At 37.0% G+C, this 27103-nt stretch overlaps 1 protein-coding gene across 2 annotated transcripts in view; it reads right to left on the bottom strand.

The window, feature by feature from the left end:
• Positions 1-27103, bottom strand: part of LOC113405131 (protocadherin-17) — a 95880-nt gene that overhangs the window by 56888 nt on the left and 11889 nt on the right. For both annotated transcript variants that reach the window (XM_026650680.1, XM_026650719.1), the window contains exons 2-3: positions 10160-10218; positions 9856-10028 (exon numbers count right to left, since the gene is read on the bottom strand). In XM_026650680.1, the coding sequence (XP_026506465.1) occupies positions 9856-10028; positions 10160-10218 (232 nt within the window). The remainder of the gene's footprint in view (positions 1-9855; positions 10029-10159; positions 10219-27103) is intronic.

The following is a 27103-nucleotide window of genomic DNA, read 5'->3' as shown; positions in this document are numbered from 1 at the left end:
TATGGATGAACCCAACTCCAACTGAAACGCAGCTTGTGGTAATAGGTATTTTCATGCAAAGTGTGCTGCTCACTGACTCTTCAACTCCTGTAACATCTGCCTAAATTTATCTGTTTTATATATAAGGGCAGTAAATAGATAGAGACACTAACCTGACCCCTTCTCCCATCAGAGGGTCAACACTTCATATAATTTTTCTGTCCGTTTTTAGCATAGCATCCTCTTCCTCATCCCGCTCCCCCTTTGCTCCCACTGCTAGAGCTCCCAAAAGCTTCAAAGACTTGAGGGGAGCATATTGGTGGAGGGAGGCAGCATGCAGGAATTCTCTTGTCTTTATGGCAGAAACCCAGCATAGTGGCTTGGACCCTGCTTCTCAGCAGCTGTTATTGTCTCCTGGCCTGACATCACAAAATGCCATCAGAGAACCTACGTTCAATATGGAATTGAGACTGAAAATGCAGACATTCAATCTAAAAATTAACTGGTAGACTCGAGTTTAAAAACAAAACATGCAAACAAAAAGGGGATTCATTATTAAAGGACTTTTAAAGGATGGGACAAAAAAACAAAAACAAACCCTTCCTCTCACAATATAATAAACACACTGTACATCCTCCAGTTCAGTAAATACGAGCTGGATGTCAGACGGGCTCAGGCTTAGTTTTGTTCAAAATATAATTTGGGGGGATTCTGAGATACTTCTCAGAATCATACATTTTAGATGTTATGATCATCTGGTCTGGCCTGCTACATAACAAAGGCCACATAATTTCATCCAATAATTTTTGCACCTAGCCCAACAACTTGTGGCTGAACTTTGCTAATGCATATCTTTTATGCTCATTGGTCTTACAGGAGAGGCCGCTATGAAATATTAGAGGGGCAGTACATTTGCAGAGACTAGTTCAGATCTATATTTTTGGTCAGAAAGTCTTGGTTTTGGCTTGTGCTACCTTTAAAATCCTTGAACAAGTATTTAGTTCTGTAAGCATTCAAAATGGACAGCTTATAAGATTCAACAGGAGAACTTTTTAAGCAAAAGTGGACTTCAGCAAAGCCATTTGAGTATTATTATTACCAAAAATGCTAGATGATTGTGTCAAAAGCAGTAATACACCAATGGAAATTCACAATGTTCAGTCTGTTCACTTCACCTAGGACTTTCATGAGGAGGACACGGCCAGCGGAACAGTTGATCAGACTCGCAAGCTTAGAAGTGCTGTTTTCTTGAACAATCTACTGATAAGAACATAAGAATGGCCATACTGGGTCAGACCAATGGTCCATCTAGCCCATTATCCTGTCTTCTGACAGTGGCCAATGACAGATACTTCAGAGGGAATGAACAGAACAGGTAATCATCAAATTATCTATCCCCTGTCTCCCATTCCCAGCTTCTGGCAAACAGAGGCTAGGGACACTTCAGAGCACGGTTTTGCATTCGTGCCCATCCTGGCTAATAGCCATTGATGGACCTATCCTCCATGAACCTATCTAGTTCTTTTTTTAACCCTGTTATAGTCTTGGCCTTCACAACATCCTCTGGCAAAGAGCTCCACAGGTAGACTGTGGGTGTGTGAATAAATACCTTTTACTTGTTTTAAAGCTGCTGCCTATTAATTTAATTTGGTGACACCTAGTTCTTGTGTTATGAGGAGTAAATAACACTTCCTTATTTATTTTCTCCACAGCAGTCATGATTTTATAGATCTCTATCATATTCCTCCTAAATCATCTCTTTCCAAGCTGAAAGTCCTCATCTTTTCTCTTCTCAGATGGAACCTGATCCATACCCCTAATCATTTTTGTTGCCCTTTTCTGTATCTTTTCCAATTCCAATATATCTTTTTTGAGATGGGGTGACCACATCTGCACACAGTATTCAAGATGTGGACATATCATGGGTTTATATACAGGCAATATGATATTTGCTGTCTTATTATCTATCCCTTTATTAATAATTTCCAACATTTTGTTAGCTTTTTAACTGCTGCTGCACACTGAGTGGATGTCGTCAGAGAACTATCAACAATGACTCAAAGATTTCTTTCTTGAGTGGTAACAGATAATTAAGACCCCATCGTTTTATATGTATCATTGGGATTATGTTTTCCAATGTGCATTACTTTGCATTTATCAACACTGAATTTCATCTGCCATTTTGTTGCCCAGTCATCCAGTTTTGTGAGATCCCTTTGTAACTCTTCACAGTCTGCTCTGGACTCAACTATCTTGAGTAGTTTTGTATTATCTGCAAATTTTGCCACCTCACTTTTTACCCCTTTTTCCAGATCATTGATGAATATGTTGGACAGTACTGGTCACAGTACAGACCCTTGGAGGACATCACTATTTGCCGCTCTCCATTCTGAAAACTGACAATTTATTCCCATCCTTTGTTTCCTATCTTTTAACCAGTTATTGATCCATGAGACGACCTTCCCATGACAGCTTACTTTGCTTAAGAGCCTTTGGTGAGGGACCTCGTCAAAGGCTTTATGAAAATCTAAGTACACTATATCCACTGGATCACCCTTGTCCACATGCTTGTTGACCCCCTCAAAGAATTCTAGTAGATTGGTGAGTCATGATTTCTCTTTACAAAAACTATGCTTACTTCCCCAATAAATCATGTTAATCTATGAGGCTGATAATTCTGTTCTTTACTATAGTTTCAACCAATTTGCCTGGTACTGAAGTTAGGCTTACCAGCCTGTATTTGCCAGGATTGCCTCTGGAGCCTTTTTTCAAAATTGGCATCACATTAGCTATCCTCCAGGCATCTTGTACAGAAGCTGATTTAAATGATAGGTTATATACTACAGTTAGTAGTGCTGAAATTTCACATTTGTGTTCCTTCAGAATTCTTGGGTGAATACCATCTTGTCCTGGTGACTTATTACTGTTTAACTTATCAATTTGTTCCAAAACCCTCCTCTAATGGCACATCAATCAGGGACAGTTCCTCAGATTTGTCATCTAAAAAGAATGGCTCAGGTTTGGAAATCTCCCTCACATCCTCAGCCGTGAAGACCTTATCTTCTTTGAGTACTCCTTTAGCATCTCGATCATCCAGTGGCCCCACTGGTTGTTTAGCAGGCTTCGTGCTTCTGATGTACTTATTTTTTTTTTCTGTTACTTTTTGAGTCTTTGTCTAGCTTTTCTTCCAAATTCTTTTTTGGCCTTCCTAATTATATTTTTACACTTCACTTGCCAGAGTTTATGCTCCTTTCTATTTTCTCAATGGAATTTAACTTCCACTTTTTAAAGGATTCCTTTTTTGCCTCTATCTGCTTCTTTTACTTTGTTGTTTAGCCATGTTGGCATTTTTTGGGTCCTCTTACTATGTTTTTTTTAATTTGGGGTATACATTTAAATTGAGCCTCTATTATGGTATCTTTAAAAAGTTTCCATGCAGCTTGCAGGGATTTCAGTTTTGGCACTGTACCTTTTAATTTCTGTTTAATTAACTTCCTCATTTTTGTGTAGCTGCCCTTTCTGAAATTAAATGGTACTGGGGTGGGCTGCTTTGGTGTTTCTCCCTCCCCCCCCACAGGGATGTTAAATTTTATTATGCTATGGTCACTATTACCAAGCAGTTCAGCTATGTTAACCTCTTGGACAAGATCCTGTGCTCCACTTAAGACTAAATCAAGAATTGCCTCTCCTCTTGTGGGTTCCAAGAAGCAGTCATTTAAGATGTCAAGAAACTTTATCTCTGCCTCCCATCCTGATGTGACATGTATCCAGTCAGATAATTGAAACCCCCATTACTACTGAGTTTTTAAAATTTTTATAACCTTTCTAATCTCCCTGAGCACTTCACAGTCACTATCACCATCCTGGTCAGGTGGGCAGTAGTATATCCATATTGCTATATTCTTATTATTCAAGCATGGACTTACTATCCATAGAGATTCTATGGTACAGTTTGGTTCATTTAAGATTTTTACTTCATTTGACTCTATGCTTTCTTTCATATATAGCACCATTCCCCCACCAGTACGACCTATTCTGTCCTTCTGATATATTTTGTACCCTGGTATTACCGTGTTACATTAGTTATGCTCATTCCACCAAGTTTCTGTGATGCCTATTATATCAATACCCTCATTTAGTATGAGCCCTCAAGTTCACCCATCTTAATACTTAGACTTCTAGCATTTGTACATAAGCGCTTTAAAAAAATTTCACTTTTTAGCTGTGTGCCATTATGTAATGTAATTGAATGGTACTCTTTAATGTTACTGTTTCTCATCAGATCCTACTCACTGCAGAAAATTAAGAAACCTTTGGAACTGATCATAAAATCCATAAATAAATAATAAAAGCCACAATGGGTTCTGAGTCTTAAACTAAAATCCCCATTGTTAAAATGATACCGCATTACCCAAATATCTCACAGGGTGTTGGTTACTGATTTGGTCAGAGACAGCTGGCTAGATAGGTCATTTCATTGATACAACAGCTTTGTTGCTAGCATTTCCCATGGCAACTGCTTACATAAAACTACAGATGTGCTTGCTTAAAACACAGAAGTCAGAAAAGGGGTGGGAATACCAGGGAATGTATGGTAAGGAACAAATCTGATAGGGATAAAACCTCATTTCTTTTGGGCACTATCAAATAGTTTTTATACTCTACAGTTCTAGAAACTAATACTTCTAAATCAGAATGAGAAAAGTCTCTGGGACATCAAAAGGTAAGAGACTCTACGTATAAACAAGCTGGCATTGCTCTGGGTCTGGATAACACTGAATCAGATGAAAGTGAAGAATGGGTATTGCGTGCAAGTCCTGACATACAACAGCAAGGTAGTCTCTTACCTGACCATGTTAGGGGTAACCAAGTTGGAGTGGATGATACTCTTGGACATAAAGATTCTTAGGTGGCGTCAGAACAAGTAGTGCAGTCTGACAGCTATTCACATTCTGGGCACAGAGAGAATGTGATAGAAGATGTTCTGTCCGGGGGGAAAAACCTATGGGAGGAAGCAATGTTGAACAAAATATTTCATAGGTTGTGTCAGTTTTTGGGGGACTCCCAAACTGAATCAGTTTCTCAGCAGAGGCAATCACCAAACTGTGAAAAGGAATTTCTCCACAATCTTCTTGTTTGGATATCTCATTAAATTAATGCACTTGTATAACAACCCATCATTCCAAATGGCACAAAAAGCATTGGTGATGGTGTCAGAGAGCAGAACAGAATTGTGCCTGATCTTTCCTCACTGACCATCAAGGGCTGATTTTCAGTCAATTAAATAGATCCCAATAGCTTTTAATTATCCTGGGGACCTCAGGAATTGTGACAAGGCTGTCAAGGGGGAGATCAGAAAAATTCTTGGTTAAAAATTCTGATAATCTCATGCTTACTATTGGGGAATCAATGCAGAATACTGGATTTTAAGAATAAATTATCACACTCTTGCTCAAAGAGTGGGAAAAAATCAACAAATAAGCTACAACAAACTTTAAGGGACTTTGTTCTGTGGACAAACTCAAGAGTTCAGAATATTCTTTCAGATGTTAAAACACTGATAATGTTTTTGTTATAAGAATGTTGCAGGTAGACCTACTTCAGTTAAGATGCATATGTATTTTTGTTGTAAGTAGAAAGAAGTATTATATTTTGGAGTTGATGCTTTAGTATCTCTTATTTTTCTTGGGTGTTCATTTTGCCCCTTTTATACTGGTTAGCTGTGTTGTGTAAATTAGGGCAAAACTGTACCCTCTTGCAGAGAAACCTGGCAAGCAGATTATAGGGTTTAAAGGAGTCTCTGACATGAATCTTGAAGAATTTCCTTCTAATCTTCCTCTCAGGAGGCTCCTCTGTCCTTTCTTTTCTCTCAAGAATAAAGTTATTGTTAACTAGGCAACAGCATTTATGCAAACTCCTCCTGTGAGGTGTGGATGAAAAGCAAACTTTGATACCATATATTTGAAATTCTGATACCACACCTTGTGTCACAGCAAATATTGAGCAAGGCTATCAGATTCAGAGAGACTTGATCTCAAAAGTAATTTTGACAATAAAATAAAAAAATAGTTTTATGTAGGAAAAAGTAGGAAAAACACAGGATGTAAACCAAAATAGAAATGAAATAGAAATCCTGCAGCATTCTAACCAGGAAAAGGATTTAGGGGTTATTAGAAAAAAATCCAGCTTTGTGGATAGCTGCAAGAAATGGAAAATAGATTTCTAGGATGCACTAACAGAAGGATGGAATACAAATTATTTTGCTATTGTACTAGCCATTTTCTAGATACCATTTAGAAATGGAGGAAAATATATTATTGCCCTTATGTTTAAACCATAGGTATCCAAAAGGATGATTCCGGTATTTAAAAAATACTATTGAAAAAAAATACTATGAGCTATTTCAGTTGGAGCAGCAAAGAGTTTCAAAGTAACTTAACAGGAACTATTCAAAGCTGTTAAAAGTGTTTAACAAAGGGAATGAGTTCAAACTGTCCTGTCTGGTGAAAGGGTTAAAATAACTCAGGGATACAACCTAAAAATGAGGCATAAACAAAAAATTCTGGCAAAACCATAAGCATATTGAATAAGTTGCTTAGTAAGAATAGCGAATCAGATAGTGTAAATAAGTTTAAAAGACAGCTAGACATTTTTATAGAAAGAGAGGACTGAAGTATACAGCAGGATGGCGTCACTGAAATAACTGAATGGAGACATGCTTGTTTAGTACACAAGACTTATTGTTCCAGTGACTTTTTTAAAAGTGTGTGTGTTTTTTTTTTCCATTGAGGCCAAATGTCTAGTTTTGATAAAAATTCCCTCATTTGCAGTTTCTCCCATATTTAATAGTATTCAGCCAGCGCAAAACAAAAAGTGCCATCTGTAGACTTCCCCTTCAAAATCAAACTTTCTCAACAGCAGATGTATTGGGGCTTTGCTCACCACTGTTTCTTTCCTTTGGTGGAAGCCGAGAAGTGAGTGGGTTGCGCAGATCCCCATATCCAGCCAGAAGCTATTTCTACCCTAGACATTTTTTTCATAAAATTTCCCATTTTGCTACCACTGTGTGGCTGTACAGGTGGTAGCATAAGTGTAGATCAACCACTGACATTTAACCACCCTGTCATTTAGACCTGCTCTGAGCCAGGTTAGATGACACAGTTGTTAACATATCAGTAACCAGTTCACACTAGTGTTCCCGCTGCTGCTACCATGGCTGGGCCAGGAGCTACACTTCAGATAGGAATGCTTGGAAATTATATACAAAAGTTTGCAGACACAAACTCAGGCCAACAGTTTCAAAACCCTAACATTAGGTTCCTGAATCCATTTAAGCACCGTCTGGTATTAAAAAGTGCTGAACACCTAATAATTCTAATTGACCTCAGATCAACAAAAGCAACAGCATTTTAAATCTATTTAAACAAACCCCACCTGGCTTAATTTTTTGTTACAAATTGATGGTTTTCCATCCTTGAGTGCAAACTAGAATGATGACAGAGCCAGTAATTCTGCTACCACTTTGAGCTCTGGTCTATACAGCTGGTTTTTGGCCACTCTTCCATTTCCTTTACCCTGGAAGTCAATTTTTCTTTATGGAAAACAAGACCATTTTCTTTCACTATCTTACTTGTCATACGTCTCCTCCCACAAACTAGCCTTTTCATTCAAAAAACAAAACCTATTTTCTGAAGAGAAAGAATACACTGGTGCAGGTACAATTATTGAGCCCAATACTGCTTGCATTAAAATCAACAGTAAAACAATCATTGATTCGGTAGGAAGAGAATTTGGCTTTTGGGCTTCATTCCTGCAATGATCTCTGCATGGATGAACCTGTGTGTCCATATGAAGTTCAGTGAAGGTTTGGAACCTTAGTCTACATAACTCTACCATCCATTTTGTTACTGAAGAACTCACAGGAAACAACAAATGAATATCATTACCCTTTTTAATTACATTTGAAAAATAGCTCCCTTTGCCATCTCTATGTTTACATTTTATTTATTGTGTAAAACCCCCCAAAACAGATTTACCTAAATGCTTCCTGCTGATATTCAGCAACAGATTGCACTTAACATTCATAGTTCAATTTCTGTATAAAAAGAAACTGAGGAAGTAATATGAGCCAATTGCATGAGTAGTTTTTTGATTAATAGGACCCCTCATCCAGATATGATGACAAATGCAAACTTCTGAATAGCTCTTTGCATTATTACAAAAATAAGCAATACAAATGGTTGACTAAATTTGCTTACTAGTCTTTTTGTAATCTGACCTGTACCTGGGTTGATGTGTATAACATGTTGCTGCACAAAATGCAATACAAACTGTCTTTTAACCCTTTTCTAAAAATGCACCTGTTTTGTTTAGATTATTAGAACATAACTTTCCTAATTCTACTTTTTTTTAGTCTTTTGGAATTCCATTGTACTTTCAGGTTACCTGTTATGCTGAAGCCTGGAGACCCTGTCCTCTGTTTTCTATACAAAAACTGAGAAACTTAGATCCATGTTCAAACAGTTTCTTTTTTTAAAAAAAAAAGTCCAGCACTGCATCTTTATACAGATCAATGTCCAATTATAAGCAGAGTCACTGTGGTAAAAGGTCAGGGAAAAAAATAATCTTTCTGGCATTTATTACTTGGAAAACAAGGCCTTGTATGAGGTCAACCCTCCAATACACACAGAATAAATTATACTGCAGCATTATAAATATTGTACACAACAAAAATTATATTGCAATCTCAACATGATCAGAAAAATGAAGTAGAGCATGTATTTGCTGATGAATGTGCTACAGATCAGACTGTGCTAGAGGCAAAAATCTAGTTCCAATTAATCACCAATTAATAAAAAGCTTATAATGTATTTCTGCTTAATTATAAATATAGCTTCTCATTAAGAATGACTTAATTAATCAATTTTTAAATATCCTTAACATTGTGAATCACTTTCCACACAACAGAGTAAAATGACTAACAGATATGTGACAGTAAATTCAAAAGAATTCATTTGTTCATTTCCTCATTGCTTTTGAGACTACAAACAAAACACACAAACACACATGATGCTGGAGCATTCAGTTTGGCTGACATTGTTAGGAAATGTCATATTTCTTTTGAAATAGAAGATATAATTAGTGAAAAGGCATAAAAAAAATGAATTGGACACAGACTTTGAGGCAATAAACATGCTTATTTATCAGAATGTATGCTTATAGAGCATTGCCGCTGTCCTAGTATAAATCATTGTAGCAGCTTCACAGACACTTATCTGCGTCTTTCTTAGGGTGTGAATGAAATGATTATACTGAAAATCATATGATGCCATTATTTGACACTTCGCTTCTTATATTGCAATGAATAGTGAAGTCAATGTTACAAATAGGAAAATATAGCCATGAACTGAAAATTTCTTCTGATCCAGTTTTTTGTTTTTTTTCCCCCCTGATATCCCAAGTCTTTTCTTAAACCTCACTCCAAACTATGTAAAGAATGGAAATGACTGGATGTTATTTTGTCTGTTGTTGTAATCATATCTAATTTCAATTTTCAAGGCATGCCTAGGCAGAAAGACTGTACACTATACATTTATGGAAATGTCCATGCAAACAAAGTATACTCTAATAGTTTTGGAAAAATACTAATTTTTAATGATTTTTTAAATCTTCTTTGGAATAAAAAAAAGGCTATTGCAGTTTCATGTTTATACTTAAAGATATTGAACATTCTTTGCTCTGGGCCAAGATTTACTGTTTCATCTGATAGTATTATCAATGGGCTATTCCACCATGATAAACTCCAACTGTAGCACTAATAGGTTTATAATGATTGCTTAAGCTTTACACTTTGTAGGCATTGGAAGCTTCACTCACCTTGCTCAAGTGGCTGGCTTTTAGTTGAAGTAGTTTTCATCTTGAGTGCCTCCCTAACAGACATGTCACAGCAGGAGCCTTTGTTAGTGTCTTGGTCACTGTCAGCCTGATCACTGTCCCCATGCCCGCTGTCCCTCAAGCTGGCTCTTTCTGGGTCCTTGAACGTGGAGCTACTGAAATACATATTTAAAAAAAAGAGAGAGAGTTGTATTTACTTGTTCCAATTTGAATTGTACTCTCTGGCAAAGCAATTTTGACAAGAATGCAAATGGGGAAGCCGAGAAAGTTATTTAATAGGCCTTACCTTTGAACAAACTGCTGCCTGCTGCCCATGTAATTGGGCTCTGCGGGAAAATTGTCTGTCTGTGAAAGAGAAGGAAAAAAATACGTATAGTTGTACACTGGACAAATCTCCTGCAGAGCAACAAGATTTCCTAGAGGAGAAATGATTAATAATTCAAAAAAATCCCTTAATCTTCAGATTTGTACATTTTAATTAAATTGGAAAATGCTGGCATGTAATTATGTACTCAGAACAATTAAATGATTCCGGTCCACAAATTACCTGCTAAAGTAAACAATGAGGCTCCAATAAGTGGTATTCTCTGTCAGTAACCTGACAGATGACACTGTTTATGTTTTTTCATTAGTTAGATATTAAGACTGATGGTTATTAGAGAGGAAAGAAAAAATTACCCAATTTTTGCATCTTACAAAAGTGAATTATTCAATAATACTCATTTTTAACATAGTTACATCATCTACTGGGATTCTGACGCCTTTATTGCTGAATACAATTTCATTTAAACTAGTACATTGCTTTTGAATTGCAAAAAAACAGTTTAAGAATCTTTGTGTTTGTGGTTTATGGGTCTTTTCTTTTAAATATTACTGGAAACAAATGCAAGCATTATGCATATATTTGATTTTGTCTCTCTAATTCATTCTCATCAGTATTAATAGCTGTTTCTGAACAATAGGGAATGCATGCACACAATAACATTAAATGATTGTTGTTGCCAAACATTTTTTAAAAAGAAGATATTTTATAAAGTCTGTGACTAGTGTATTTTTAGCAGTATGAGCTAAGTAACTGTAGAACAGGAGTATTTACAGCATCCAGACTGACATGGAGTTCTGCCAAAGGGAACTGAATTCCCCTTGTATCATCAACTACAGTTCTTTTGGTGAAAGAGAGAGAAAGAGACTGTATCTTTCATAAAACACCATATACTATACATTCATACACGTCACTTCTTCTTGCAGCTGACTTAGCGACAAAGCTTCTACTGTTTTCTGAAACACTTCATATCACGCCATTATGCTCCGCAGCAATGAGTTCTGGAACAGCATCTAGCGCATAAGTATCAGTAACACAGGGAGCACTCAATTAACGAAGCAGAAGGCCCAAGGTAAGGTTTAATGTTGCAGGACAAGTGTTTACATAAATGACTAGTCTCTTAAATATTTGTTTTCCCTATTCGCTCCCAACTTAATTTCTTAGGTTTGTTTATTGTTATGTGCAACTGATGAAGACCCACTGTAATAAGAATGATTTGCTGTCGTTTGTAGGGTGCATGGGAAGTTTGGGAGAATGTGACCCTACATCTGAAATCTATTCTTCTAAGTTACTTGCTGCAACCAACTATCAAACATCTATCAGTCTCCCAGTATATGCAAAATAAACTTAGCTATATAACTTGTGGTGGGTTTTTTTAAAACTACAGATTATTTGGGGGGAAAAACTACATTCTCTCACCCACTAATTAAAGAAGAGTATTTATTCTGTGGGTTTTTTCCCCCTTACTGCTTATTAACTCTTTGGCACAGACAGCTGGTACAGTATTACCAGGCATTTTGTATTAACATTTGAAGCAGTTTCAAATTTCAGATTTGAAATGCACCACACTGTGTATGTTGATTTAAAAATAATCTGATTTTGCACATGTGAGAGTTTTCTTTTAAGAGGCGTAGCAATGCAAATCATATGTCTGACAATAGAATCAGACTTTTTCTCCTCTTTTTTCAAAATAAAATGTTTTAGATTTATGTCTCCAATTCACTGTTGTAGCCTCAAATCTTCACAGTGCTTTTCAAATATAGGGGTTTATATATGCATATAGCAACTGATTTTATTCAGATGTTAGAAGGTAAAAGGGAATTCTGTTGTGGGAAATATCATATTCTTAGGTATAACCTAAGAAAATGTAGTCTAGAGAACTGGAACTTTGGAATTATGGGTTCTAATCCCAGCTCTTTCATTGGCTTTTTTTGTGACCTTAGGCAAGTCTCTTAGGACCAGATTTTCAGAAGTGCTCAGTTCTCACTATTGAGGCTAGATTTTGAAAAGTGCTCACAGTAGGAGCTGTAGGGAGTTGAGCACTTTTGAAAATCCAGCCACTTCATTTAGATGCCTAAACAGAAGCAGTTTGGTGCTTGGCCCTTTTGAAACCTGATCCTTAATATCTACTATCAAAAAAAGCCTCTGTTAGCTTTTTATTTCTATTAAGCTTGCTACTTAACATGCAGGCTGTAATGTACATATATCAATGAATAGTACAGTTTTAAAAATTAGTTATTTAAAGAAATAAAAATAAAAATAATGGAATGATGGAAGGCAGATAAACTGTAAAAGTAAATACTTATGTTCTCTCTTAAATGTTCACGTTAAATACCACATAACATATCCCCAAAACAACCTTAATTCTGCCCCCATATCCTGTTCAATCTCAGCCTATAGACCAGAAACGCTCTTATACTTACCCAACCTACAGTATATATATTCTGAAAACAGTCTACCACTGCTCACAAATCACAGCTCATCCCACTATTAACTATTATTGGCCAGAGATGCCAACCTCTTGCTCTTATCTTCAATAATCAGACATTTGCCTCTTCCTAATCCCAACGATCTATTATGTTCAAGAGACCACCCAGAATCAACACTGTTCCCATCTATCATTCCACTATGAGGCAAAAAGCCAAAGTTACCTCATCCAGTATATTTATATAGACTGGATAGCTCAATATAATTTCCTTTTTTATCTTCCTAAAGTCAAAGATGTTACCTTACAGATACAGGCCAGATATTACATTTAGCTCAATCCACCTTACATCTATGCCCATGCCTTGTAATATTCTGTTCAAACTTTCTGTCTAGATTCTTGGAACTGCACCAATCATCACACCATCTGAATCATACATATCCTCCCAAGGGATAATAACCAAATCACAACAGGCCATTTCTGCAAACTTCTCACCCTCCTTCCTCCGAGGCACTCAGGGTTATGATATTTAAATTAATAATAATAATAATAATAATAAACAATTAATTTCCTTTCCTTCATCAAGGCTTGCACATTACTTACTTATATAAAGGAAGAGAGATAAAGTAGGTCTAGAACATATTATTACACTTTCATTTGTAATCCGTGGGCCAGTGCCAATGGTATACCTGGGGAAAGGGTTTAGATGGCTTTTCTCCATCTTTCCCTTCCAATCCTGGGATCATCTGAACGTATTTGATCACTGGTGCAAGACAGAGCAAGCCATGTTACACTGTTTTGTACTTGCCCCATAACAGTATTGCCAGTATTCTCGGAGCAATGTGTGTTCTGGCCACACCCCCTTCAGTCTCCAATACCAAGGGGGATAGCAACAAGGTGTATACAGTAGGCTATACCAGATTTGTATCACCTGGGGATTTGCCTACTTAAGGGGAAACCCAGTTGACTGAGTGAGCAAGCTGTCTGCTTTCTGCTGCCAAAGAATCACAGAGGAGCTGGAGGGTGGGGTGGCGGCGAAAGGATTTAGAACTAAGAGTTATAAAATGTCTAATGTTGTAGGTGTTATGGTGTAAAGCATAACCCTGCTAGATGGATGACAGTTCGGTATACGGCAGCAGAGTTAAAGTTGTTTTTTGAATATTAGATGTGACTTTTATGAACAAACATTTATTTAAGAGGCTGTATGGAGTGAGTATTTGATTATTTACTTCCCATTTCCATTATTTTCATTTTTTTTGTGTGTAAACTAACATTCTTTTGCATACATACATTTGAATTTAAATGTTAAAGTGAATTTTAGCTGAAAATACTTTTTCTATGCCAAGTTACAAGGGGTAAGAAAAACAGGGTTCATAATGGAACCCTAATTTCAATCTTAACTATGGAGCTGCTACCATGAAGCTCCATATTCAAAGTAAAGGTTAATGACCTGTAACTCAATAATAATTCGACTGATTTTCTTCATATTATACTTAGCAGAAAAACAAACAGTTGGGTGCCATCCTACAATAAGTCCATTGTTACAAAAGAACACACACAATTACTAGATAATCTATGTATAGTTGCAGAACTAAGTGTAAAATCCTACTCCTTCAACTCCAGAAACATAGACTTTTACCACTTAAGCTTGGAAACTCCCTACCAATGATGAGCTACAGCAGGGCACTCTAAGCTAGAGGACAAAATCCTTACATACACTATCCTTACACAGGGGCGGCTCCAGGTACCAGCGCAGCAAGCGCGTGTCTGGGGCGGCAAGCCGCGGGGGGCGGCGTGTCAGTCGCTGTGAGGGTGGCAGTCAGGCAGCCTTCGGCGGGACTGGCAGATCACCTGCAGAAACTCCGCCGAATCCGCATGACCAGCGGACCGCCCGCAGGCATGCCACCGAAGGCCGCCTGACTGCCGTGCTTGGGGCGGCAAAAAACATAGAGCCGCCCCTGTCCTTACATACACTGTAACCATTGATAATAAATACTAAACATTAAGCTTTGAGGCAGAGATTTTCAAAGGTGCTTAAGGGAGTCAGGTTCCCAACTCACACTGATTTAAATGATTTGGGTGCCTAACTCACATGGGTTCTATTGACAATCCCAGCCTAAATGAGCAAACATTAAAAAAAAAATTAAAATGTAATACTGATGAAAGTTGATACGAAATATTTTGACCAAACTTCATCTTAAATATTTTCAGCAGACGTATTAGTCATACCGCTTTATACCACACAGCTGCAGTTCTAAGCAATGTATGGCTTTTGAAAAACCTAGCACCAGCAAAAAGCATTTTGTTGCACTCTGACTACCCAAAACCTTTCCATGTTATTAGCTGCAGATATTATTAGTGGTATACTGTATGCCCATATTCCTTGCTAACTTTTGAACTCATTTACATGTAACACACTCATTTATAGAGTTTTATTGACTGTAATGGGATTTTAATTACTTGAGTAAGACTATAGGATAAAACCTCAAGTGCCACTGGTATCACACAACCAGAGTAACAGAGTCAAACTTTAAGACTCAGTGGCATTACAACAGCAGAGAATTGAACAGGCAGATAGCATTACCCACCTTCCCACCAAGACCCCACAAAGGACAGCTTTTTTAGCATCAGATTTTGGAGATTTTATTTGGAATTCAAGATGTTCACTGAGTAAAATTAACTAACAGTGCATTAGACAGGGATCAAGCATGGTGATAATAAAGTACTGATGAAGAACACACATACAAATTCTGCTATTAGTCATACGAAATGCTGGCTGGATGGAATTCGAAATTGCATGCCATGGTACACACCTACCCATCTACATTCTGTGATACCAGCTGGGATCTGTGAACTCAGAAGAAATAAATTTCAGTACACCAACACTGCAGTTGCTTATTCCTTACATATGGGGAACTCAGAATTCTCAATTTCCAAATTCACAACCATGTGACCCAGAAATTTTCATGTCCACTGGTTAGGTTCTACTATTTAATTTTACAATAGCTACTACTTGCAAAAAGATTTATTTAAGAGAAAGGAAAGGAGGAAATTGAGATAAAAATAGGCTGAATATTAGGAACAACTTCCTAATGAGATCCACTAGAGTGGGATAGTCTCCTATAGAAAGATATGAAAGCCCCACCATTTGAAACATTTTAAACAAGACTGGAAACAGCACTAGATGATGTTGTATTACAGTGAACATTCCTCTAGTGGCAGGGGAGGATAGCCTTGCTGAACTAAGAGGTCTCTCCTATTTCTAATTTCTGTGAATCCACGCAAGGGAGGAATGTGGGCACTGAAATCTACATTAGTTGAAATGAAATGTTTTTGATGTTTTGTAAATGAAGAAGATTTCCACAATGTCTCTAGAGGTTTTGTTCTTTTGGGAAGATTCGCAGGAGAAAGGTACACCCTCTGGGATCCACCAGGTTTGCACGCATCCCACTATTTCCCAGTGGGACAACATAGGGCAACTTCATCATACCTGTGGAGATTTTCCCCTCCAGAGTCATCTCCCTTGGGTATTATGACAGAAGAGTATGATCTGGATCCATGTTGGAAACATCAGTACGTCCCTTACATGAGTATTTAATTTCCAAAAGGGACCTGAACCTTGCCTCTTAATATTTGTGCGCACAAAATCCCACATCGGTGCATGCAAAGGTTTTTACTGGTGCAAATTTGGGTGTTTGTGCATGTGTAGAACTTCCAAAATCATAGGTGCAAATTTAAAAGCTGTTTTACAAAATTAGGCCCACTATTACACTGTAATTCTCCAGACTGAAATCCACTATTGGTACGTTTCTAATTAGCTTGTATAAGATGATTAGAAAATCAGACAGAAAATTCAAGCTTGCAACTTAACAGCTCCCTCCCTTGTAAAAATAAACGTCTAAAAACAAAACAATTCCAGAAAAATTTTGAGAAACATGGTATTCAAGTATTCTTGACAAATTGTGCCCAGAAATAACTGTCATATTAGAAGAAGATTTATTCTAATATCTAAAAAAGAAGACAAACATTAATCAGATTTATGAATATTAGGCAACTAGAATATTCATAATCTTTCTCAGAATTACAAGAACAAGCATGACATCTGCAAAATGTGTGATTCAATGCAAGTCTATTTTATGTAGATGTTCATACCTGAAACTACAATAAAGCAAAATGTCTTTGCTGACTCTAACATCTTTTTAATTAAACATTAGCAGAAAATGAAATGGAACATCACTCCCCTTTATCAGACCGCCACTTAATATCTAATTCAAGCATCTTCCAATTCTTTTCTTGAAAACCTTAATTCCAAGTATTTTCCTTCCAGTGAAACAGAGCTCTTACATACTGGCAATCACTTTGCAAGACAAAAGAACTGTTTTCTGCCAAATCTAGTTTTGAGAGAACAGACAATTGTCTTGATTTTGTTAGAAACTGTTTATGTTCTACATGGTACAATTTTCCACAAAGAGAAAGAAAAGATTTCTTGGTAAATCTGCTGCTGAGTGTGTTTGGCCTGAAGACTTATTTTTTTATTTTGGTATAAAAACCTTAAACCTCAGACCTTTACCATTAACAAAAGGTATTGGCCCAACAGCGAACAAAGAGTTGTACATAAATCAGTAATGAAAAATTTTAGCTATTTGGAGGATAGAAATAAAAAGTGAAACCATTTTAGACAAATCTAGGAACAATTGTCCTCTTATGTGCTGTGCTCTCATTTCCTTCTGGAATTGCACCATTGAGGTATATTTTATATTACATATATACATGGCTGGGAAGCTTTACACTTGTAAAATGTGGGTTTCCATATTAGAAAATGTACAGCGTGCTTATATGATTTTTCCAGTAACATACGATATTGTGCAAAAACACATTTTCATTAAGAAAACACATGATACCAAAAATAAACAAGGGCACATGTGAAGATGTGTACCACTGGCCTCTGCTGTAGGGATACTGACTGCAGATTGCTGGTAGCATGCATTTCTTTTGCCCAAAGGAAGTAGGATTCTTGTGGGAAGGCCATGGATTGCACTTTCAAACCCATATACACACCTACCCTGGAAAGCAGAGAACAAAAGAATGAGCGATATCCACCATTCTCTCCATCTGATATAATAAACTGGAGCATCACAGATTATCCTGGCCAAATCAGTTCCCAATCCATGTATTATTATTTATTTGCCAAGTTCTGCCAATAGTGTACTTGGCAATTCACCAGACACAAAAGACTCAAGAATACTTGCCAGATTTTCCCCTGGCCCTTGTAAAAAGGAAAAGTGAAAGATAGATGGGAAAGGGGATGGACAGATCCTGGCCAAATTCGCATCTGAAATAAAAGACATACGAGAGAATGCAATCTCTTCATGATCAATTCTTCCCCTCCTCAGAGGGAAAGCTCTTTCAGACTAACACATCCCTTTTTCTCCCCATCACTGCAAGAGGAGATGCAAGAGACACCTAGCAGCCAAATCTCTCTCCGTGAAAAAGAGGAGAACTGGTGAAAGGGTGACAGCTTCACTCAGTCCATGACTCCTCTCCTTCTAAAATGGGAATCAGAGGGAATGCTTTGAAGGCCCAACTCTTGCTTCCCTTTGCTGCATAATGGATTTTTTTTTCCCACTAGGAGGTCTTTGAGCCTCATTCACATGAGATGTGAACATCTGATGAGAACATAAACAAGGTGAAGGAAAAATAGTATCAAAATATTTATTTAATGGTAATATGACTTTTTAAAACAAACTATTTTTTGGAGAAGGCACAAGAAATGCATATAGAAAGATGTGCCAAATACCACACTGTATAAAGAGCTCTGGCTGAAAATACAATAGCTCTGCCTCTGCTATCGCAGAACAGAATCAATAAATAAACATAATGAAATTCATGACACATTATTACATTACTCTGTATTGCCTCTATTCATTTTAAAAAAAAAGATGAGCACATTTAAAATAATTCACAACATGTCAAATGCCTGTGAGCATTGCAGCTGAGACTGATGCTTTAAGAGGTATTTGTGAAGTTCTTATGAGGGGACTTGATATGACTTATATCAAAGTTAAGATGGCAGTATGGGAAACAAGAACAATAACTACTACACTCTAGCCTACTAGTATAGTTGTATCCAATATATTTTCACCGTTGACCAGTGGTATGTACTTACTAGAGCCACACTGTCAATAAAAACCACATTAAGAACCTTTTGAAAGAGCTTCCCTGTCAATTAGGCTGCAGATGCATCCTATCGTTCTAGTTTTCCTGTCAAGTTAATATACTGGATCATATTAACAGCACTGACTTGTCAATAATGTAGATCTGAATCCTATTAATGGAGTTATGCTACCAATATAATCGGCTTTCTATTTATCGAGCTCTCCAGTATTTGGAAAAGCTGTGAAATGGGATTATAAGGTTATGTTGTGTACATCTGTCTCTACACTATATAAAATATTTCAGGAATTTGATCCCACAAGCTGAAGAAACACCTGTCTAATCATTATTTTCCATCACATGAACTTCAGACAACAGAACAGCATACCATCACTGAGAGGACATTAAATCACGCTCACTTATCACAACACGTTTCCTGCTTGTTCTAAGTAACCCTGTAATTTTACAAGACACTCTACCTGTGTGCCACACATGTAGCAGAAGTGCTAGGGGATGTGTGTGTACTATCCCCCCTGTATGAGACAGCATCTGTGCCAGGAAAAATACAAGAAAGGCTATGAAACTAAGCATGCTTTAGGAATGACTACCTGAAGCGCTATGTAATTTCAGTGCTTATTTAGCCTCTGTGTCATGCTGTATAATCTTGGTGTGATTGGAGCTTGTAAGTATAATTTTAGTGTAACATGGACCCCTGGAAATAATTAATAAGAGGTAGTAGTTCGTGCATAAAATAACAGTAAAAAGTTCAGCAAGCCTCCTATTTAACAGAAGCCTTAATGAAGTTGAACATTAGTTGCTTTTAACCACATAAAGTATTAAATAACTACTTTGACTGGATTAGCAGAATATACAACAGACCATTAAAACCTGATTATATTTTTTTGTTAAAATTGCACAAAAAATAATTGCATTAAAATGTAGTGGGCATTGCTCTTATCAAATTAACTCTGACTTGAAAATATGGGTTTAAAAATCATAGTCCAAAATGACAGTTAAAGGTCAATGAATCAAGTTTCCAATTATATTTTCTGGTAGCAGATGGGTGCAATGAAACCTAATGATTGAATTTGAAATGCTTTAATGCATCTTTTATCTATGGTTCTCACCATGTTGAATCTACCTTAGCATTCCGAACAAGGTGTTATGTTTACTACAATTAACTGACTCATCTACAATTAAATGACTAGATGATATCTCCACCACCTTATCACTGTATCAGCTTGCTCTAGGACTTGTGAATCACAAGCAAAAAGAGATAATACATCTTTGATATCAACTTTGATACCAATGTCATCCTGATTTACTTATTAAATGTTAACACTGAAAGTTAAACCAATTAAAATTACATACAAGCTGACAAAAGCAAGGATATTAAAAGTTAAGGAGACAGTCCAAGTATCTTTGCATAATTTAAAAAAATATTCTCCTTCCTCTCCCTCTGTTTGCAACTCTCCCTTGGAAGTATGAAAACAATCTTCTTATATTTTTCTATCATGCACACTGGTTTTACAATGCTCGTGAATGCTGATCTGGGGGCATTTTATTTTTAATTTTGAATGAAATCCCAAAGTTCTTACTCAAACTTCCACTCAAGCAAGTAAATACTTCAGGATTTGTCCTATTCTTACTACTATTGTTTTCCTTTTTCTAAGAGCACTGAAACATTTTTTTCTAGGGGAAAAAAATCTATAAAAGCAACAGTATATGGTAGGGAGGTAGATGAAAATGTGTCCTTTTATTGGTATACTATCCTGAACTCACAGTATACTGATAGGAGGAAAACAGAAACATTCTGTTTTGAATGTCTTAGCTTTATTTAGTTTGTATCAACACCTTAACATACTGTTTATATTGTCTGGGGCTGCTCCCTCTCCCTCTAAAGACAATGGCAAAACTCACACCAGGCCTTATCCAAAGCCCACTGAAATAAACTGTTTTTTTCCACTATCTTCAATATGCTTTGGATCAGCCCTTTACTTCAGCCGGAGCAGAACTGAGTACTTACATAGGGGTTTATATCCCCACATACATATACACTGAATGCTGCAGAAAGCTGCAAAGGTGCAGGAAAAAGATTACAATGGGCTCTTAACAAGTGAAATGATGGGTAAAGGAACTCCTGTACAGTATGTTCCACCTCCCCATACACACTTGTAGATGCCCTTCTACACAGACACATGGTTAGGGTTCAGTGGGTTTTTGAGGGTGATGATAAGGAATGAATGACCAAGAGAGCAGACCCTGTATATGACATGTTCTACTCCAAACCCAGCAGATTTCCAAATGTAAATCTGCACAGGTGTTAGTACTCTGACTCCATGCTTTTGTCTCCAGGGGAAATCTATGATATAGTATAGTTTTAGAGCCATGCTGCTAGGGGCAGAGGACACAAATGAGCAGGGCATTGGACCTGCCTGTCAGTGCAATACTTATGAAATATACAGAGGCAGATCTGCATTTTCCCACAGTTCTTTCAGATGCCCTTTTCTTTAAATTGGTGCCCATCACCTGCTTTTGGTACTTTAGGAGTTGTAAAGGAGCTTTCAGAATATTTTCCTCCCCTGAAGATTTTCTCAGAGCCAGTCAGAAATTAAGCCTTTAATTTTACTTAATTCTTCACTGAAGGCCATGAAATCTACATTATTTACTTCTGTCCGGGTTACTATTTATTTAGGTTCATGTAACTATTTATTTCAACATTTTAAAGTTGTTATTCATGTACTTTGGTTCATGGATATGATGGTCTATTCTCACATAGGTATAATTACCATGAACTAGCACTAGTTAGAGTCACAGCCTCTGTATATGGAAACACCTTCAGAACTGAAAATTGAACCCACAATGAAGGAACACCAAATTATCGAATCTGATGGCATCACATGCCTGTGTGACGTACATCTGCAGTTGTAAAATTTTGTGATATTGCTTTATCATCTATGACATAAGATAAATAATTTAGGCCTGCACAAACTTAACAAGAGGTTATGTCCTTAAATAAATGTTAGAACCATTACAGTCATGTATCTTCACATAAGCACTTTGTAAAATACAAGGTTTGGGTCCAATTTACCATTAATATAATAGTGGTGGTAAAGAAGGCATTTCACCATCTATGCCTTCCCAGAAAGGTATGGCCTTAATTTCTGGATGCAGATCTTTCCTCCATGATACATGCCTTTATCACTTCAAGGTTAACCTATTGCAGTGCATTCTACATGGAGCTATATATGAAACTGGAACTAGCACCAAAGGCAGCAGCTAGCTTGATAAGTGGTGTATTTATACATAAGACATCACATGACACCTATGTTCTGGAACCTGGAACTGGTTTTCTGTGAGCTTCCATAGGTTTTAAGGTGATGGATTGGACCTGTAAAACCCTAAATAGTTTGGGATCAGCCCACCTCAGACTGCCTCTCTCCCATGTGATACACTGCCACAGTTGTGGAGACTTGGAAGCTAGAGCCACTTGGTAAAGTAGAGAGAGGACAGCTGGAAAGGTATTCTCTGTAAGGAGCCTGGGATTCTGGAATTCCCTCCTGCCTCACTCCAAACTAGCATGGATTTTTGTCAATTTTCAGGCTGCTGGACCCATTTGTTTCACCTGGGGATGGGAGACTGATGTATAGGCCAATATATGTGATTGTTAATATTTGATTATAAGCAGCTGCTTGGTAGGAGCGTGAGTTGACTGAATTGGTGGTTTGATTTTATAATCTTATTTAAATGGCAAGGCACTCAGAGACATCATATGGATGCTTTAATCAAGAATAAATAAATCAATTGATATTGTGGTGTGATGTATAAACCTATTTTTTTCCCATGGATTTTCAATTAATGGGCTGTAAAGGCTCTAAGGAAGCCATTCCAACCTGCTGTGTTTGTGACAATGCCCAAGTCAGAAAAATGCCATAAAATGAGTTGAGAGTTGAAACAAACAATTCTTCTGACTTTAAAAAAAATCCCAAATCACAACAGCAATAAAAAATAAAATTACACACACACACACACAACACATGGATGTAAAGAAAATGGACACATTAAGGTTCCTTAAATTGCTCTCTTTGAATGCTCATAAGGCACTAATCTCTAACACAGGCTAATGCTGCTCCCTGCAGGTGGACTCATGAGCCCATGTGCAGCCACACTGACTTCAACAAGGGCTCCGTTTGGAGGCAAGAGGTCATCTGCGCAAAGCTGTTTACAGGCTATGAGCCTAAGCACCCAATCTTGAAAATACCTATGCACACAAGTACCTTTACTCAGGTAAGTAAAGGTCATTAGGACTTGAATAAGACTACCCCACATGAGTAACTCAGGTGGATGTTTCAGGATCTGGTCCTGATGGCCCACAGACATTCCACTCTAAAGAAACATGTTAGTCCGTGTGCCATTGTGGACAAAACAAAAAATCCTAAAGGCAATATGTGGCCCTTCAGTTCACACACTATTCCATCAATGTTACTATATGACTCTAAGAACGATCCAGCTATTGTAGTAAAACTAAACTTTTTTTTTTTTTTTAATCTGGTCAGGGATAAAATAACAACATATATACCAATCCTCTTTCTACTGAAGTAAACTCTACTGGCAAAACTCCTATCAGTTTCCCATGCAAGCAGAATTGGGTTCTCACTCCTTGCCTGAGACCTTATATGTCAAGTTTCAATTTGTAGAGAATTTTTATGGCAGTGCTATAGAGCCTTATTTCTAGAGATTTATAACGGAAGTGCTGACTTAACTTTATCCACAACATTACAAACAGTACCAGTGTAATAAGTAGACTATACCAAACCACTAGCAACCCTAAAAATTCACAAGGAACAGACAGACCCTGGCAGGAATTAATCTGCCATTTTCACATATCTGCCCAAGGGAGGTATTGTAATTGCAAAAATTTACTCTTAGACTGCTGAGACTCATAGTAATTATGTTTCTTTTTTTAATACAAATAGCCACAGGTGGTAACAAATTGGGTTTTGAGATAGGGAACTGGGCATGTATTCTAACCCAAATTACTATGTAATTGTCTTGATTATAAAATACTGTAGAAAACCTATTGCTCAAAATTTAAATCAGAACAAAAAGTCTCCTTTCAATGTATTCTCTCCTCCTCTTGCTACTCAGCATGGGTACCCATTTCTTCATTTATTGGTATCAGCAAGACTAACACAACTGCAAGCAATCCATAATAGATATTTGCCAATACCAGCCAAAATTCCTGCAGCTTGCATTTGTTTAACCGTAGCAGTTTTCTCTTGTTTTAACTTCATTCAAGGATAAACAGTAGCCTTACAGAGCAGGTCAAGATCTGGAAAGCTAGCCACTAATTATTAGGATTGTTCTGCCAAAAATCAAAGTGCAGGGGATGCAGGGAAGATGTTGGTGTATAAATATTTAAATGAGCGGAGCTTAAAAGTTCTATCCAAGATTCTGGAAGCAGAAACACACAGGCATTTAAAATTGCTTACTTTACTTCTGAAGAAATCTTTATTTCATGACAATCACATTACTGTGTTAATGAGATGTATACTGTTGAAGAGACTTCATATATAATGGTGGTCAATGAATAAATAATAAACAAATCCATCCAGTTAATTTTATCACTATTCAATATTCTATTCTGCTAGGCCTGAAAAGGAGCTACAGGTGGCTTAAACAGATAGAATACATTTATGGACTTACATAAAGAAAGGACTATACTTCAAAAGAAACATCATAAAACATTTTGTTTTCCCCCTTTTCTACCCACTGCCTACATAGTTGACTGATTTGTTCCTTACCTTGAAGCTACGGAGATGCAAATTACCGTGTGTTTTTAATACCTAATGCTGTTAATAAAACTGATTGAGTGCTGATTATTTCACATTCCACATGATTTATACCGCCTCTTCATCATTATTCTCAATACTGAAGGTTGATAGTTGAATACACAGTTTTAAGCAGGATGTTTAACTGCAACTATGCAGTAGAAAGGGAGGCTGTTCCTTCATTACACTTTTGCCCCAGGAAAACATGACAACAGAATCTGCCTCTAAACCTGATGCTTTCTCGTTTGTTGCAAGAGGGTACAGACTGACAACATCTTCTCCAGGACTGCTTAACTGTTCTTTACAGGTCATGTAATACATACAAAAAAGCCATTAAAGGTGCATTGTTAACTCACATTCTTTTCCATTCAACCTGTAGATATCTCTTTTTGAAACACATTGCATCCTCTTCCCCACCACACACACACACACACACACACACTTATTTTGTTTGAAGTGTGGCCTAGATATTGAAACAGTTTCTAGGGTTTTCTTGATTGCCATTTTTAAAGCTTTTAAATCCACTATTTCCCAAGCACTCTGAATTCCACTATATTCTTATTGTCATCTGATCCAGTGAAATGATGATGAGATCAGTAAAGAACACACTGGGTACTTTACAGCTGTGGCTGGATAATCTTGCTCATGATCATCAAAGCAAGATTGTTTTTATGATCTTCAAATCTGCATATCAAATTACACAAGTGTATGCAAAACAGCAAAAACTATCAAATATTCAGTCATCAGGATTATCTCAATAGAGTATTACAGAATGCAGTTTGAGGGAAAGTTAAATGATCAGTTTTTGCAGCTTGGATTCAATTTTGGGAGATGCCACAGGGAGGGATGCTGATAATAAAGAATCACAAATTCTGGGCCCAATTCTACATATATTTACACATGAGCAATTTCACTCACAAGTGATCACATTTGATTCAATTGATCTATTCCAGTGGTGGGCAACCTACGCCCCGCAGGCCGCACGCAGCCCATCAGGGTAATCCGCTGGTGAGCCGCCAGACAGTTTGTTTACATTTGCACGGCCTCCGGCAGCTCCCAGTGGCCGTGGTTCGCCGTTTAGGCCAATGGGAGCTGCGGGAAGCGGCGCAGGCCACAGAGACGTGTTGGCCACTGCTTCCCGCAGCTCCCATTGGCTGGGAACGTCGAACCACGGCCACTGGGAGCTGCAGGTGGCTGTGCAAATGTAAACAAACTGCCTGGTGGCCCACCGACGGATTACCCTGACGGGCCACGTGCGGCCAGCGGGCCGTGTGCGGCCAGCAGGTTGCCCACCACTGATCTATTCTCATAAGTTAAAACACTTTGCTGAATAAGTATTTGTAGAATCAGGCCTTTTGACCTGTAATACCAGTGCAGTTGTTCTATCTAAGGAGTTGTTATATCTAAGGAGGTTAATCTTCACAGATCTTAGAGTTAATCATAAACAGATTAAGGGCATGATCCTGATCCACTAAATTAAGGAAAAAACTCTCATAACGTTGTGCAAGTAGGATCCAAGTGTTGAATTTAGGGTGCAGTAAGAAAGCTATAAAAGACCATTTAAGTTAACAATCTTTGTGTTTTAGCGTTTTATGGCAACTCTCTTCCAAATTAAATGACCTTTGCAGTTTTATACAATTAAATTTCTAGCAGTTATGACAGTTCCTAATGCAATTTTGTGTACTCTTGCTCAGTTTTTATTGAATTGTAGCCACAACAATTCTACCCATAAGTGGTTGCTTAGCAATCAGTAATGATCCAGGCAGAAATATAGTAAGTAAAGATATTGACTGACATTCTCTGTGTTTGAGTCATGATGTTCATTAAAATACAAAAAACACCACGAATGAAAGTTGAAAACAAAATGTATAAATAAAAGACTAAGTATTATTGTCTTTAGGAACAAATTATTCATTTAAAAACTACAAATTGTGATTCACGTCAGTTATATATAAAGATCCTTAGCTATTATTAAAAATACATTAAAATCCTTCAAAATTTTGATGAAGCCATTATTTACCTTTTGTTTTTAATTCAATTGTCAAGTGTACTCTGAATGGTTTTAAAAACAGTATATATCTACAAAGCAAGGAAGAGTTTATAGCTTTGAAGACTTGAAATTGATTTTTAATGCACCAGCTTTCAAACACTACAAAGGCTGCTCTTCACTGATAAAGACAGTAAACAAGAAATACTCCTTTAAATGTTCCCTTTAATGTTTTTCTTTAATTAAAAATCAATCAAAAACATTGCAAGTTTTTAAAAATGCTTCAGGTTTTTGACACACAATGTGTTCAAAATAAAATGGAAACTTATGATTTGTTACTTTTGTTTACTTGTGCTATTTTATATTTTCTTTGCATTGTAAGCATTGGTAATCAAGAAATAAAAAAACACATAAAAGTAGTTTATCACTGAACACAGCTATTTTTATTGAATAGAAACATAACAAAAATAAGATAAAATAAAACTAGATGTTATAAAGCTACTGAAGCAAAA

This window comes from Terrapene carolina, unplaced genomic scaffold (assembly GCF_002925995.2).
Source record: "Terrapene carolina triunguis isolate 2854851 unplaced genomic scaffold, T_m_triunguis-2.0 Scaffold17, whole genome shotgun sequence".
NCBI classification, from domain to species: Eukaryota; Metazoa; Chordata; order Testudines; family Emydidae; genus Terrapene; species Terrapene triunguis.
This window is presented reverse-complemented; position numbering and strand designations above follow the sequence as displayed.